The sequence below is a fragment of the Lepisosteus platostomus genome, chromosome 13, assembly GCF_059453375.1.
Source record: "Lepisosteus platostomus isolate fLepPlt1 chromosome 13, fLepPlt1.hap1, whole genome shotgun sequence".
Lineage (NCBI taxonomy): Eukaryota > Metazoa > Chordata > Actinopteri > Semionotiformes > Lepisosteidae > Lepisosteus > Lepisosteus platostomus.
The window spans coordinates 14,942,260-14,957,656 of record NC_142623.1 but is presented as its reverse complement, the minus strand read 5'-3'; the positions used below and the strand labels follow the sequence as shown (position 1 = coordinate 14,957,656).

General features: G+C 43.0%; 1 protein-coding gene and 2 long non-coding RNA genes across 5 annotated transcripts in view; 1 reads left to right on the top strand and 2 right to left on the bottom strand.

The window, feature by feature from the left end:
• Positions 1-15,397, top strand: part of LOC148650036 (uncharacterized) — a 195,124-nt gene that overhangs the window by 10,449 nt on the left and 169,278 nt on the right. The window lies entirely within an intron of this gene.
• The window catches only part of LOC148650037 (noelin-2-like), a 114,354-nt gene that overhangs the window by 6,467 nt on the left and 92,490 nt on the right, over positions 1-15,397 (bottom strand). For all 3 annotated transcript variants that reach the window (XM_088603432.1, XM_088603430.1, XM_088603431.1), the window contains exons 3-5: positions 14,890-15,045; positions 2,644-2,863; positions 1,195-1,301 (exon numbers count right to left, since the gene is read on the bottom strand). In XM_088603432.1, coding sequence (XP_088459558.1) covers positions 1,195-1,301; positions 2,644-2,863; positions 14,890-15,045 — 483 coding nt within the window. The remainder of the gene's footprint in view (positions 1-1,194; positions 1,302-2,643; positions 2,864-14,889; positions 15,046-15,397) is intronic.
• On the bottom strand, positions 14,208-14,876 carry LOC148650038 (uncharacterized). The gene is made up of 2 exons (XR_015926008.1): positions 14,452-14,876; positions 14,208-14,418 (listed from the first exon to the last, which is right to left on the bottom strand). It is a non-coding gene; the product is annotated as an uncharacterized LOC148650038 (long non-coding RNA).

Genomic DNA, 15,397 nt, shown 5'->3' with positions numbered 1-15,397 from the left:
CAATTGTGAGGCTTTTGTAGATTTTTCCAAAACATTAGTTTTGCTAATGATTTCAGGCGCAGTTTGTGGGTTTTTTTCACCCCATTTGAAGGGGTTTCACATTTTTACACATAATAAAGAAAGCATTTTCGAAACAGTTCATTAAGCCTGTTTTTACTTACTACACTCAATACAAAGATATAAATCGGTTAGAAACTCATGATTGTGATACACCCTGGAGGTGCTGATGACGACTTGCAAATCAAAAGAACCAGTGCCTTATCCTCCCTCATTAAAGCAGTTCTTGTAACTTCAGGAATAGGCAGAGCAGCTGTCTATGAAACAGACAGGTTTGTTACATCATGGGCAATTCTTGAACAGATTGCACGGCCATTTATGGGGAAGCCAAGCTTTTAAGGACCCCCAGCTTAAATTTTCAGTAAGAGAGACAGTGCTGATGTGCAAGGTAGATGTCTTGGGATATCTGTAGATGGCTAATTGCCCACGCTGTGTATATTCAATAAATGCAAAGGACAGGGAAGAAGGGAACAGCCACAAGGTGAAAGCTAACAGTGCACTTCAAAGACAAGTGAAAGTTTACAGATCGTAAGGCAGAAGTAAGACAAAGAGTAGATGACTTCCCTCTTGTGAGTATTCACTTCTCCTGCGTCATCAGAAGTGAAGAAGGAAACAAAACTGGCTTAGAATAGCCCATCTGACCCATTTGGTAGTTAGAAGATTATTGATCCAAGGATCTGGTCCAGCTGTTTCTTGGAACGAAACCAGGATTACAGCTTCAACACCATGGCTAAGTAGTTGGTTCTATACTCCCATAACCTAATACTGAACAGCCAACACATTAGGACCTCCCCTGGTCAATATATTGGGCATCTTGTATATTTTAAGCAACAAATACACTTTGTTTAGAGCATTCTCCAAGTGCCAGCATCTGGAATCTGTCTTTACTGTGTGACTGCCATGTGTAATTTCAGTTTAGTGACGACATGTGGATTGTTGGGAAAGACTGTTATGGGCAAATAAGAGGCAGCAAGAATAGTTGGAACCTTAAACGACACATTAACAGATAATTTGAGATCCAGATGAAGGTCAGTTTGAGAATCCAGCACCGGGTGTTGACTTTCTGTAACTACATACTGTATGTCCCTTTACCTGTCCTGTGACTGTTGTCTAAAGAAGAAACCCCAGCTCCCTTACCCGATTGTCCGAACTGGGGATCATGGTGTCCGTCATCCATGAGCCGAACCTCGACCCCGAGGCCCGGATTGTGATCGGATTGCTTACTCCCGTCAGCTTCCCGCAGCCTGTGAAGAAGTAGGCATAGGAGGGTGGAAGGGTTAAAGGGTCACTGAACAGAATATGATAAAACTTTCAATGTCAATACTAACCCCTTATTAGAACCAGTGTGCTGTGCGATTTTGTTTCCTTTATACAAGACATTTAAGTCTTGTTTAAAAATATTCACCTGAAAAAAATGTGTAAACATAATTTGTAAATCAACAAAATGGGACATCATTGGAAGAGGGTTGTTGTATTGCACTGTATACAGTATGTATAGTATGGATTTCTTTATTGATGATTTGTGACTCTTCATACTTAAACAGATTCTTATAGTGGTCAAAACCCTACAAACCCCCCCCCGAGTATTGTGATTCAACAGAATTAGTGTCTTTTCTTTGAAAGAACCGTACTATTAAGTGTCCATTTCTGTTTCATCAGGTTAGGTTGGCAGCTGTATCTGATTGGCTGTATCTTGCCTAGCATACGGTAGCTGTTCAGATGAAGATAATAGAAGCCCCCAGCTGTGTCTTACTCTGAGACCTCTCCTTTTTTGCTTTCAAGTCGAGGATGTTTTGAGGCTGGGGGGAGAGTATTGGTAAGGAGCCCAGGGGGAGGTGTGTCGGAGATAGTATAAGGACATATTGTAGCAATCACAGTGCATTAGCGTGATGATGTCACCCATTCCAGATATCGGGATGGAAGTGACTTTCCAGTAACCCCATGGCAGGGGACTGGAAGTCGATCGTGACTAACATCAGCTGACATGTGGAGCAGCCTGGCTCCTTCTGAACTGGGTGAGGAGCTCTCTCCCAATTTCATCATCATTCCTCCTCAGCTGTAAAACACTGGGCTCTTAAGAAAAATAAAGAAATTCTAAAATGAGCATCTTAGGTTCTGATTTGCAGAAAAGAAATTGAACCCCATGTGCGGATTATGCATTCTGTCCGCTGTGGCACAGATGTGCAGTGATTAGCATTGATGCCTCGCATCGCTGGGGCCCTGGGTTCAATTCGGGGTGCTGTCTCCGTGGAGTGTTTATATTCTAACCACGTTTCCTCCAGGTGCTCTGGTTTTCTCCCATAGCTCAAAGAGATACTGGTGTGTTAATTGGCTTCTGGTAAAATTGGCTCTGGTGTGAGTGTGTCTGTGTTTGTCCTGTGATGGACTGACGTTCAGGGTGTACCCTGCCTTGTGCCTATGGCTTGCTGGGATAGGCTCTGGCTCCCCCTGCTATCCTGTACTGGGTAAAGCAGTCAGAAATGGGTGGGTGGATAGATGTTGGATCTTCACATAACTCCACATAGGTCCCTAAAAGAGTGACCAGCCACCATCCAACAGTTGCACTCCCCTTTCACCCAGACTCACCCAGCTTCTGCATGCAGGCATGTAGTCTGGCCTCCAGCAGCAGCACTCTCTGCTGAAGCTCCTCGTAGTCGTAGGCGCCCATTTCCTCTTGAATGGCCAGCAGCACCAAGGAGAGGTTGCGTACTTCCTCCTTCAACTTCACCACCATGCGCGCATCAGTCTTGTACTGCTCCAGGACGGGCAGCAGGGGGAGCAGCTGATTCACCTTGTCCTTCAGCTCCTGGAAGACATGGAGCAGTATTTGACTAAAAGGAACTGTGACTGACTGGTAAAAGGACACTCTAACACTGCCAGACCCAGCTTTACTGAGAGAGCATTTCAGATCCTGTACCTCCAACAGCAAAAGTTCATCATTATATTGCCAGCAGCCATATCACCCAGCAACTCCCAACTGGCAGCCCACTGAAGCTAATCAGGTGTGAGCCTGGTCAGTACCTGGATGAGAGACCTCCTGGGAAAAACTAAGGCTGCTGCTGGAAGAGGTGTTAGTGGGGTCAGCGGGGGGCGCTCACCGCCCACCCTGCGGTCTATGTGGGTCCTAATGCCCCAGTATAGTGATGGGGACAGTATACTGTAAAAAAGGCGCAATCCTTCGGATGAGACGTAAAACTGAGGTCCTGACTCTCTGTGGTCATTAAAAATCCCAGGGTGTTTCTTAAAAAGAGTAGGGGTGTAACCCCAGCATCCCGGCCAAATTTCCCATTGGCCCTTATCAATCATGGCCTCCTAATAATCCCCATCTTTGAACTGAGTTAATCACTCTGTACTCCTCCCCAGTAATACAGTAGCTGATGTGTGATGTGTGGCTGCTTTCGCATCATCCAGGTGGGGCTGCACATTGGTGGTGGAGTGGATCCCAGTTACCTGTAAAACACTTTGAGTTGAGTGTCCAGAAAAGCGCTATATAAGTGTAAGCAATTTTTATTATTATTATTATTATTATTATTATTATTATTATTATTATTAGGTTATTAAACAAAAAAGTGTATTTACAGTACATCAAATTGAGTTGTAAAGCAAACTGCAAACAACAATCATAATTTGCACTTTCAGCTGCAACAAAACTTCCATAATGCTGCATGTACTGTACTGTATCTGCAGCACACCAAAATATTCCAATCACAGGGGGAAAAATCCTTCCCACTTCTCCCTGAAGCTCGGGAACATCAAAATTTCATGCAATAGGAGCCATTCTTTTTTTTCTCATTTGTCTCTCTGATACAGTTATTGATTGTGATCATTTTGCAAGCTTTAAATATTAATTACAGTTAATAAGCATATCTTGTCTTCACTGGGAGGGAAGTCTCTGTAATGATGGAGAGTGGAGATTTATTACCTTCAAAAAATCTATAGAAAAGAAAGACCATAGAAAACAAGAAAAAATCCATACCAGGAAAATGAGAAAACATATTCAGCCCATCCACATTTATTCACAAGAACCAGTTTCTAGGATACATGATACAAGTTTCTTTTTAAGTAGCTCTTATAATTCTCCTGATGTTAAGTGACCCAGCTCCACTCTATGAAAGTTCATACTCTAACACTTTTCCTTGTTATAAATTAGGGTTTAGTGTGTATTTAAGTAGTTGTTGCCATAACGTAAATCAAAGACAGTAAATATGCAGTATATCCTGTCTTATAACCACTGGCTGCAAGGTCCTGTTAGGAAAACTGTAATGTTAAATGATTTATTAATGCAGTTTTTGGGGCATAAAGGATTTCTTTCAGTTTGCAAGTTTATATGGAGAATCTACAGAATCCTTATTTAGAATCACTTTATTTTAAACTTCAAACATAGCATTAAGGTTTATCAGTAACCAAACATGTAAATCTTTTCATGACCTTTGCTGAGCTTTTTTCATATTTGACCCACTTGGAAGATTAGTATTTAGTGCCTGAAAGATGTTCAGGTTAGTTTTTCGTTGCCTGAGAAATTTTCTTGTTGAAGCATTGCTGTCATGTGCAGCAGGTTCTGAAATCTATTTCAGTGTTACTGACAGGTGTTACAGAAATATGATCCCAGGAAAGACATGGGCATTTCAAAAAGTAGCAGTGTGCAGTTTGTCTGAGGTCTAATGTCCTCCTGTACCTCATTCTCCAGGTCTCTTTGCTTTTCCAGTTTTTGATTGTGTTGGTTACAGCTAACAGGTGCCACTTTTGCCCCTTCCAGTCTCTGTGCTTTCCTGCAATAGCATAATAGTTGAGCTAGTTATTAGCAATGTAGTTGAGCTTGTACCAGGGTAGGACTCTGCACTTCTCTGTAGTGGCTAACCAGTGTGAAAAGTTTTGTGCCAGGTGCTTTATTTCAAGTTCGAAAGCCCGCAGGTGTTAAATGCATTAAGATAAACAAGACGGAGCCTTCTGTTGGTTTAACCTAATGCTGGAACCTGCTGAGATGAAGGGACATGTAGCAAGGTTACACGGCCTGAGTGAGGAACTTAATGAAACACAGGAGGTCTTTCGGCCTCCCGGTGTGCAGCAGTACCTCGAGGGTCTACAGTATTCAATATTCTATTAAGCTGCAAGATGATAAAAGTGTTTCACTCCCAGCGGCCTACTGAATTTGCAGCCCTCCAGTGTTTCTGTAATTGCATATGCCTTTCACGTTTTGCTCTGTCGGTTTTTCTGGCTGCATAAGCTCTTCAGGAGCAGATGCACTGCAACAGGGTGGACTTAATACTGTTACCATATTATCTTTGTCTTCTTCTGCAGAAATTGCAGTTAAGTATTTGCAAACAAAGACAAGTTAACAGTCTGACTACATCTGAGAATGTAGTCCCGATAGGCCAGTGGCCAATGTTGGTCTTCCTGGTACTCAGGGCCAGTCTTTATATGTTTGAGTGGATCATCACTGCCTCCACAAATATTCTTGGCCATAACCCGCTGTGCAGTTGCAACTTGTGCTCCTTCACCTTGTCTTTTTGGTATGTCTTTTGTGTTTTTTCTTGGCATCTTACAGCTGGCCCATGTCGCTTTTCATCTGTCTCCGAGAAGCAGGCAAGAACAGCAATTAAGTAAAATGAAGGTGATGTTTCTCGGCTTGGGAGACACAGCCTGCAGACCTGCAGGAGGACATGGCCTGTGAAAACTCCTACGCTGGAGTTCCACTTGACAGGTTGCAGTCAGCTTAGTGTTGCTGGCTTTGCAGTGATCCTTCACAAGGGATACATTGCAATTGAAAAAACACAGCAACTCGCTTTATATAATGCAGCTGAAGGCCCGTGTATCCCTCTGTAACCTTGCACTGACGTTAGGTTTATTCATATTGCAGATTTAAATGATTTTTTCATGTTCAGGTTACTTTAGCAAATTAGCACTGAGATGGCTAATTAGATAACAGGGAGGGGGGAGGGGGTTAATGGGAGCAACAAATAAAGGAGTGCACATTAGCCGTGGTTAAAAGCATAGTTAGCATCTGTCTCTTTCTCTTCCTAAGCATCTGTGCAGCTCAAACCACAGTCATCCTCTCCTGTCCGCTGATATTCTTTTGGTTAAAACACTTCATAATAAGTCGGGACAAAAACACATCAATATGCAGTGCCCTACAGTGCAAATGTTTCTGTTGTCCTCTATGGTTTTGTTAAATAACAAGGGGACACATCTTCTCAATGAAGGTAGGTTTCCTTTAGCATGAATAGCATTATGATAAAATGAACGTGACTCATATTCTCTTCTGTACAGACTTCTCTCAAAAGGGACCTCCCCATCTTCTCGCTTTATCAGGTACGCTGCCTACTAAATATCTGTGAAAAGGTCAGTCTTGCCCAGAGTACATCAGATCCCTGGTGATTTGGATACTTGGAAAATACAGAGCCTTCTTACTCACGCAAAGAACTATATGTGACAGTGTTTAGCATCTCTAAATTCTAAATCTACTGCTTGCACCTTGTCCAAATTCGCCCCAGCATGGCAGGGGTCCTGACTTTGCTTTCGGCAGCTGCCCCACTGCAGAGACGATGCAGCTGGAGATGATAATCATGACCAGGCTGTTCGTCTATGAAGGAGAAATGGGGACCTTGCTGACATTCTTCTGTCTCGTGTTTTGCAGTTTTTTTGGTCAATTTGTTTTGAAGCCAGATTTAATAACAACAACAAAATAACAAACAATATATGATCCAGATTACTACACCAATCCATAATAGTAATAATTAAAATCTCACATGTATCCAGACACTACAGACACTAGGATCCCAAGAAGCAATTGTGGATATGAGTGCCATGGCTAGCTCAATTGGTGTTGAAGATTTTAGAGAACATTCTGAGAAGTAATGGAGTCATGCAGAAGCATATCATCTCAAATTACAGATACGGAGGTTTCTTTCCTAACCTCTATGTAGGCACAGGTATTTAGATACCTGCTTTCAGTTATGTAGCAGTGTTCTGGGTGAGATTTAGTTTGCTGGATGGCTTTCCATTCCCACCAGCCACCAACAGGAGCACTCTGATGGTCCCAGATGATATGGACCTCAATGCCCAAGGTCATATTAATGGAAATGAGGCATTGCTTTTTTCCGGGATTCTGTTGAGCGCTTTGCTGTATTTTGTTTCCAATTTGGCTTTTAAAAGGCATCCAATTTTCCTGCTCTTTTTGATGATATATTTAAGCATAGATTGACACTGCAGTCCCTAACTGTAGCGGATATGGAAAAAGATAAAACAGGAACGAACACGGACTGCAGTCTTCATTTAATACAGAGTGAATGCAAGCTGTCTGTTTTCCTGACAGCGTTAATTATGTTTCTGTAACGAATCCTCAGTGGGCAGCACACAAATCAGACACTGTAAAACATAACACAGAATGTAACCAGAGAGATCATTAAAATTTCTTTAGAATTCTGTAAAGCAGGAAGTAAAGATAAGGCCTGCTGAACTTCTCTTTGGCTGAGCTCCCAATACCCTGGAGGGTGATGGCTTCATCATACCCCTTAACTGGTGTGTATTTTTACAGCACATGGGCGAGGGACCAATGATAATTGGAAAATAACCTTCAAAACCTTCAAAAAGCCAAAAAAAGACTTAAGCTAACATCTTGCGGTGTGCATGACTATTTTATGTGTCCTTCCTAACCTGCCTACGCTTTAATGCCTGGAACTGTGCGTCTCCAGATCTAAATGTGCGGTAGTATCAGTATCCTCTTTTTTTAAGCTAATAGGATTGAGAAGCAAGATAAACACGAGATAAAATAAATGGATTAGGAGAAAGTGCCAATGATCTGCAGCCCAGTTCCTGATTATGTGCTCTTGGTTCTGCTGTAGTGGCCCCTGGATCTTGTCTACTGGGGTCCTCCGCTTGTGGGATCAGGTTAACTCGGGGAGCTGCTCCACTCTTAGTTGGCGAGCCCACAGCTGTCAGCGCTCAGGGGTACCCCTGCCTAAGGCGTTTACAGCAGGAATCCCCTTCGCCACAGTTTGACGAGCGCTTTGCTGTTAAACTGCTTTCCAATTTCAAGCGAAGCTGCCTGGATAGTTTTTAAAATATATGTAAACACTGCATTGCGGCACTGTCAAAGATAAAAATTGAAATCTTTACTCATTAGTCATGCTTAAAAAAAACAAAACTAAGGTGCTTAGAATTATTAGTTTTTCTAAACATGCCAAACCCCTTTCATTGCAGGGTGGTAAAACATTAAAACATTTCCACATTCTTGTTTCATCCTTTATTTCAGCAAGTACGTCATTGCAGAGCAAATTATCATTGACGATGGTGACTTGCCGTACGTCCATTAAAGTTCCCTGGCAATTTACTGATACAGTCTGAGACCAGTACCTTGTTCAAAGGTACAACAACAGACCCCACCCAGAATTCGAACCCTCATCCTTCCAGTCTAGAGCCCTAACCAATGCTTCCTTGTGCTATCATTCCCTCACAGGGTCGTGCCCGTGCTGTCAATTCACATGCTCCAGTTCTTCAAATTGTATTTCCTGTGCTGCATTTCAGACAATCACATAGTCTGGACCTAACAGAGTTCATGGTGATTGGACAGATCTGTGCTTTCCCAGACGCCTGCCTTAAAAGTAAGACCACGGCCTTTCTGTCGACTTTATACAGAACATTGAACTTGCAGTCAGGACTTGCTTCAAATTGCTGAGGATCAAAATGTGGTTGACCCTGCATCAATTTATACAAATAATAATGACTTATTAGTTGCAGTTATATAGCACTTTTTATTCCAATGATTCAAATGATATTTATATCTTTAGTAGCTTGGACTCCAGTTTAATATGTACTATAGTCCTTAATACGTCTGAATATGGACTACACTATTCCAATTCAGTTTCACCTACTCGCTCAATTCCAACACATGGAACATTTTCACTTTCTTGGTCATGTTGCCTGAAACAGAGAAGACAGCTTAAACTAATACCTCTTCACCAAGGTTTCTTGCAAATCTTATGATTTAGCACTACTTGGATGAGTAGCAGGGAATCATAAATCTTATTTGCCGTTTCACAGCTGTGAAGTTAAGTCTCGTAAATCTTATTGCTTGACGTGTGTAGTGGGGAAGTCAAGATTCATAACTCATCTGTAAGACGGAGAGAAATGAAGCCCAGCTTTCTAACAAAAGGACTCTTCTGTATGTGAGCAAATGTACAGAACCGCTAAAGACATTCATTTTAATTGAAGGCAGTGGCTAAATAGAATGAAGAGATACTTAGAAATAAAAACCATGGTTCAAAAGGAAAGATTTAACTTTTTTTGGTCTGTTGTACTGGACCATGGAAATGACTTTCTTAATGCTGTTCAAAAGGGAGGCATTTAAAACCTGCAGAAATGCCTTTTTTCAAAAACTAGCTTGCTATCAGATAAATTGGCATCTGAAACCAGTCCTCAGTGATCATACAAATGTGTGGATTTTCCTGATATGATTTTTGAATGTGTATGTGCTTTTATTTATTATATGTTGTTTTTTGTAATGGTGAAAAACACAGAGACAGAAACTTACAAGGAGTGCTTTCAAGCAGTAGTCTTTCCAGGTACAACACGTGGCCTATTGATACAGCTAAGGGTGGACTATTGGAATGCACCACTGTTTCTGCTGCAGAGCTGAAGTCTGCCCCTTTTACAGTGTAACAGTCTCATTTGGTCTCCACATATGCTGGAAAAGACCCCTGAGAAAATGTCAGCAATTTTAGGTGGCTTATGTTTTTTGTAATTGATAAGTAATGATATTGCCTACAGTATATATGTATTGTATACATATACAGTACAGTATACAGTATCACTTCTGATCCCAAAGAATTCCAAAGCATTTTACATGCATAGAAGAGGATCCAATTTATGCTGTGTAATGTGCACCACCCACCTACAGTAGGTGACACACAGTAGCAGCCATTTAGTTTCAGCAGCATAGTACACAGAAGATCAGGGGGTGAACTCAGAAAGTGAGGAGGAACTACGGGAATGCAACATTGGATAAACCCAGAGTGGAATAAAGTGTTAACATCCCTTTAATTATCTTGGGTTTGTGTACATTGTTTTATTGTGTGTCCAGACAGTCCCGACTGGACAATGAATCAAGTTTAATCCTGCAGCTAGTTCCAGTTACACTGCAAGACTGTGTTTTTAAGCAGGCAGCCTCATTCTTTCCTTCCTTTGAACAACCATCAAAAACAGACATCCAAAAAGAATCGAGCAATCATTAAAGGTTTTTCAGGCTTTGTATGGGGAAATTGTGATAACAGATATTAATGTTCAGATGGCACAGTGGGGATTGCACAGCTCGTTTAAGAATTGACTGCCCCTCTCACACACACACCGCCGCAGTAAGTTAACAGTCTGCCTCCATGCAGTTGTCGTGCGATTTAAGCAAGATGTCTGATTCGGGGCATTGTGCCAGACTCACCTGGGCTCTGGCTGAAGGTCATTCGTACGGCCCAACAGAGCGCAGCCCTGTCGTTTCGAGGCAGCCTGCAGTGGGGCGCGGTTTCTCACGACCACCTGGCGGTCAGTAATTCAGATAAATGTCTGCAGGGCGCTGCGGAGCTCACAGATCTTTATCAGCACAGAAAAGGCATAGGGACTTTGGAGCTGTTTGAAAGAGGCCCCCGAAACGTACGACAAAATGCCAATGAAAGGTCAAATAAAGTACCACCAACGGGATTAGCTTCAACTATTGCATTACAGATACACGAGGGGCACGCAGTGTGAAATATTGCAACTAATTGATACCGTGCTGTACATAACGAGAATAGCTCTGCTCATGGGAAGAACAACAGAACTAGCAGGAGCTCTTCCAGGTGAGAAATAATTGGTAAAAACATAAATATTGCACTTTGCATCTCTCCTTTCATGGGGACAGGCTCCTGTCAACGTGTTCATTAAAAACACAAAGGCAGCGGTCGTCACCACGGCCATGACGGGCGCATTCTAATGAACTGCTCGCGTTCCCATTGAAGAACTTGTCAAGAACTTGTGAAGCAGCCGTCAGAAAGAGAGGCCGGGAGAGGGGGATGACCGATCAATGGCAGGATCGCTTGGCTCAGCCCGCCCTTGTCAGCACCGGCCCAGGCGGCGGCTGCTGGCGGGTGGGAGACGTCTCCAACATCCTGTGCCTCTCCGGACTTCGCCGGCCCGCGGGAGGCAGAGCTCCTGGCCTGCCTCCCACTTTTTTCCCTCCCTTTTTTTCCATTCCTGTAAGCAGCGCGATAGGGGAAGATAAATAATTGGTTTTGCTTTTATCTTCTGTCGGCAGCGCAGTGCTGCGCATAGTCAGCTATGAGTGCCAGATCGGGGGAAGGCTCAGCGGCTCTCGGGAACACCCAGCCAAGCCAGGAATTATTCCTATCAAGAGCCGTGTTATTAATAGGTCGGCACAAATGGCGGTGTGACAACAGAAACGCTGTTTAAATAAGACCTGCGAGCCGTATTTTGGGAAAATTCCTCTTTTTCACGTGCAGAGGTTTTTAAACTCAGACGTGCGTCTGAGTTAGGGTTTAGACTTGCAGTCAGGAGTGCAAGAAAAAGCTTGAAACAAAGCTGCTTCTAACAAATTGTGTTATTTATTAAAGCTTCATTGTACTGTAACTGTGTACAGAACACTAATATGTAACCAATAACAAAATATATTTTTTATTAAATAATATTAAACAGGTATTGACAGAACTCTCTGAAACGTACAAAAACAATATTTCATTTTGTAGAAAGCAAGCATTGATGTTTCGACTGCTTGGAGTTCTTCAAATAAAGTGGGCAAATTTACAGTGCTTATAGTGTTTAGCACGTGTTTCCCGAGTTGATTTGTATGAAAGCTGGCAGGTATTACGCAGGTAATTTACGATTGTCTAGAAGGGATTATTGCAGATTTGCTGTTTTATTGCACAAAAGCAAGTCTGTTTTAATAATCGAAAGTGCTTTGAAGCCAGTGTAGTGTGTTTTAGTGAATACAACCACTTAAGGCTAACAATCTACTGTAAAGACTACATGCCAGCTACCTGCTCTGTGTTCCAGGTTTGTGTGAGAGCTGTTCTGCCTTAACAGCTACTAATGCTACTGTGACCAGACGTGTTTTCAAGCGTGTCTCCCTGTCAGCTTAATAGCATGTACTGTATTCAGATATGTCGTGTATGTTTCAGCTCAATTGGTTCCTCCCTTGAAGCAAAGCAAACATATTAGCCTGAGTTATTAAAAGGCAGAGCTTGATGGCAGACAGCTACTCCCGAAAGCCGAGAAGAGCCTTTTCCGCAGTGTTTCCGTACAAAGGCGACTCAGGTTGGCAGGATGAGTACCGGGAGTCATCTGTTGTACTGTATACTTGCAGTGCAGGGGACCCCTGTGCAGGGCAGGACAGCAGCACGAATGCGAACTTCACGATTGCACCCAGCACCCAGTCTCACATGTTGATCAGAAAAAAAAGCACCACACACACTATGTGAGCATCCAGGAGTGGCGAAAAGCCCTCCGTTTTCAAAAGCACTTCTTATACACAGATATGGCTGGGCTGAAGCCAGTTCAGCCCCTGATGTAAAGGGTTCTCTTGATTAAATGTATTGAGTTACTTCAGTGACGTGACAAAAGTAAAAACACCCTTTTGAGACAAATACGAGCTCCATACAAGCCTGGCAAGGCTGTCACTTTTGTGAAATGGATTGAAACGTGGCGCAATCCAGCTTTCCAAAGGTTCAGAAAGCAATTCAGACAGCGAGAACTGCAGCTCCTTATAGCATCCTGAAACATACTGAAACTCTTGCGGAAAGTATTCTTGCAGAAACAGGCTTTCTTTTTGTCGCCATTTTTAAATGTGAATACTGTAGGTGGCACTTTGGGAGCATCCGTTCCCAGTGGAAGTCAGTAAGACATTCCTCTGAATGGAGCAGGACTATGCAGATACATAGAAAAGGGAGAAAAGGAGAGCAGGCCCATCTTGCTCACTCGGTTTCTAGGTCTGAGGATCACATTCATTCTTTTTCTAGAAAGGCCTAAAGGAATCAGCATCAACCACTACCCACTGTGTCACAAAGTGTTAACACATCTCTTAACATGTCAGTGTACTGTTGGACATATTATATAGACCAGAAACTCATTCAGCGATTCTTCCTTGATCTCTTTCCAGGACAGCAATGTCCTTTATATGATGTGTGACCAGAATATGTGCACAGCATTCTAGACAAGGTCTGATATATTTATTGACTAAATTAAACATAACGTCCCTTGATTTAAATTCTGCGCTTACTTATAGTATTTACTGTTGTCCGGAAGAAGATAGTAATGAGTAAACACATTTTTCCTAAATCTATCACCTAGGGTGCTGCTTCAAGGCTCCCATCATCCATCTGGTATTTTTGTATGGGTTCACATCATCATAAACCAATGTATTCCTCTCAAGCAGGCCGGAAATGAATGTGCAGAAGCTGCTTGGTGAATGAAGCAAGGTATTTCATACTTAAAGTGGGTTGGGGGTTTTAAGGATTTGATTAGAAGGAAGAGGAGCTCTATTGTGTGTCTTTACTCATTTGGCACACTTCAAAGTGAGCATGGACAGTGTTAGACACGGAGGCAAAGAGCTACAGTAGAGATTATATAAATTTACAAGAATGGTGAACTCAGTTTTTTTTCTATTGTTTTCCTGCTTTCTAAATTGACCGATTACACAGGAACATGAGTGACTATGGTAAGCATTGATGATTCAATCTAAAGTCTGCTGTCGCCTGTCAACCGGTGATTAAGATTAATTTGCACTGCATGTCCTGTGAAAGACACTGGGCACATGTTAGATTGCTTTACTGAGCCGTGCAGTGTTCTATCATATATCAATATTGTATACCACTCACTATACTCTCCAGAAGTTTCATCAGAACCTCGGATGTGGGTCGAGATGCAGTGCTCAGCGAACGCTTGTGATGTTGACTAACGTAATCAATGGGGAAAGAATGGCAAAGTCAGGAAAAAAGAACTCTGTTCTGCAGAGAGCACTATTAAAAACTGTCACTGAACAGATGAAAACCCATTACAAGGAACAACGACGCTGGATTGAATGAGAAAGAGACGCCATTCATTATTTCCCATCCAGCGTGTCAGGGGCTCTCATTAAGTTGATTTAAAGCTGGGCATTTTTTTATTTTTTGGGGGGGGGGGGGTGAAAGAAAAATGAAGATTTTTATGAATTTGAGTGCTTGAATTTTGGTACATGGTGAATAGGAAAATCAAATGGAAAGAGGCTATTTTTGGTTTTCCCAAGCTGGCGGTCGGTGGGTCTCCATCTGAACACCGTGCCCCCCAAAGCCTGGGTTTGGTTCCTGTGTTGAAATTGGGACTTTTACTTTTCTTGCTACCAGCAGCCTGTGACAGTGAAGGCAGCTGGGAGTCAGCCACGGCTCTTGCCTGACCAGCACTGGCCGCAATGCAGACAGCAGCAAGCTACTAGCAATGCAATGAGCATAACGGGAGGAATGGCCTCCACCCGTTTCTGACCTTATGACATTATGCTGTAACTCTATTAACCCTCTGAGGACTGCTGTCGAGAGGTCACTTGTACTGCACGTGCTCTTCCACAATCACACGCACGTTCTTTCAGACCTCCGTGGCCCGTTGATGTGTGACGGATGTCGCTGGGGCTCTTCGTCAGTGACAATTAATGGAAAATAACAGAAATAATAGCCACAACAATCTTTTTGACCCTCCTATACAGCAGTTTAAAAAAAGATGAGGGAATACTTGATCGAACCTACACAAGAGCATCAGCCACCACAGTTTCTGATTGCCATGTTTCGTGATATCCCTCGCCGCCCCACAATGTGAGAGTGGTGTTACCTGAAAGCTCTTGGGGTCCAAGGTCCTGGTGCTCTCCGAGGCCACTTTCAGCTTACTGTTCACTTCGCTCACGAGGGACCCAGTCTTAGTGATGTACTGCAGGTCTCTCTCTGTCCGGAGATGCAGCACCTCCATGGACTGCGAGATGTTCTGTACCTGCAGAGGAGAGAGAGCGAGTTTATCAGAGGGGTGGGGAGGGTTCTGTTTTCTTATTTTTTTATTTTCTGGGTTGGGACAATGGACAGGGCATATTATTCAGGTGTGACCCTAAGCATAGCATTGTTGTGTAGTTCACAGTAGGTGTCACGATTGTAGTCCCTCCTACTTAAGGGCGCTCCGGCTCTTTCACTTTGGATTTAATTCTGTGCACCTGACCCCTGTTCCCAGTCCACTTTAAAAGCCAGGCACTGACCTTCATCCGGGCTCTGCATCTGATTTCCATATCGTGCGAGTCAGGGACCTGGAAGCGCCTGGTCCCGTTAAGGTTTTAATCTCTGTTCCGGTTCCC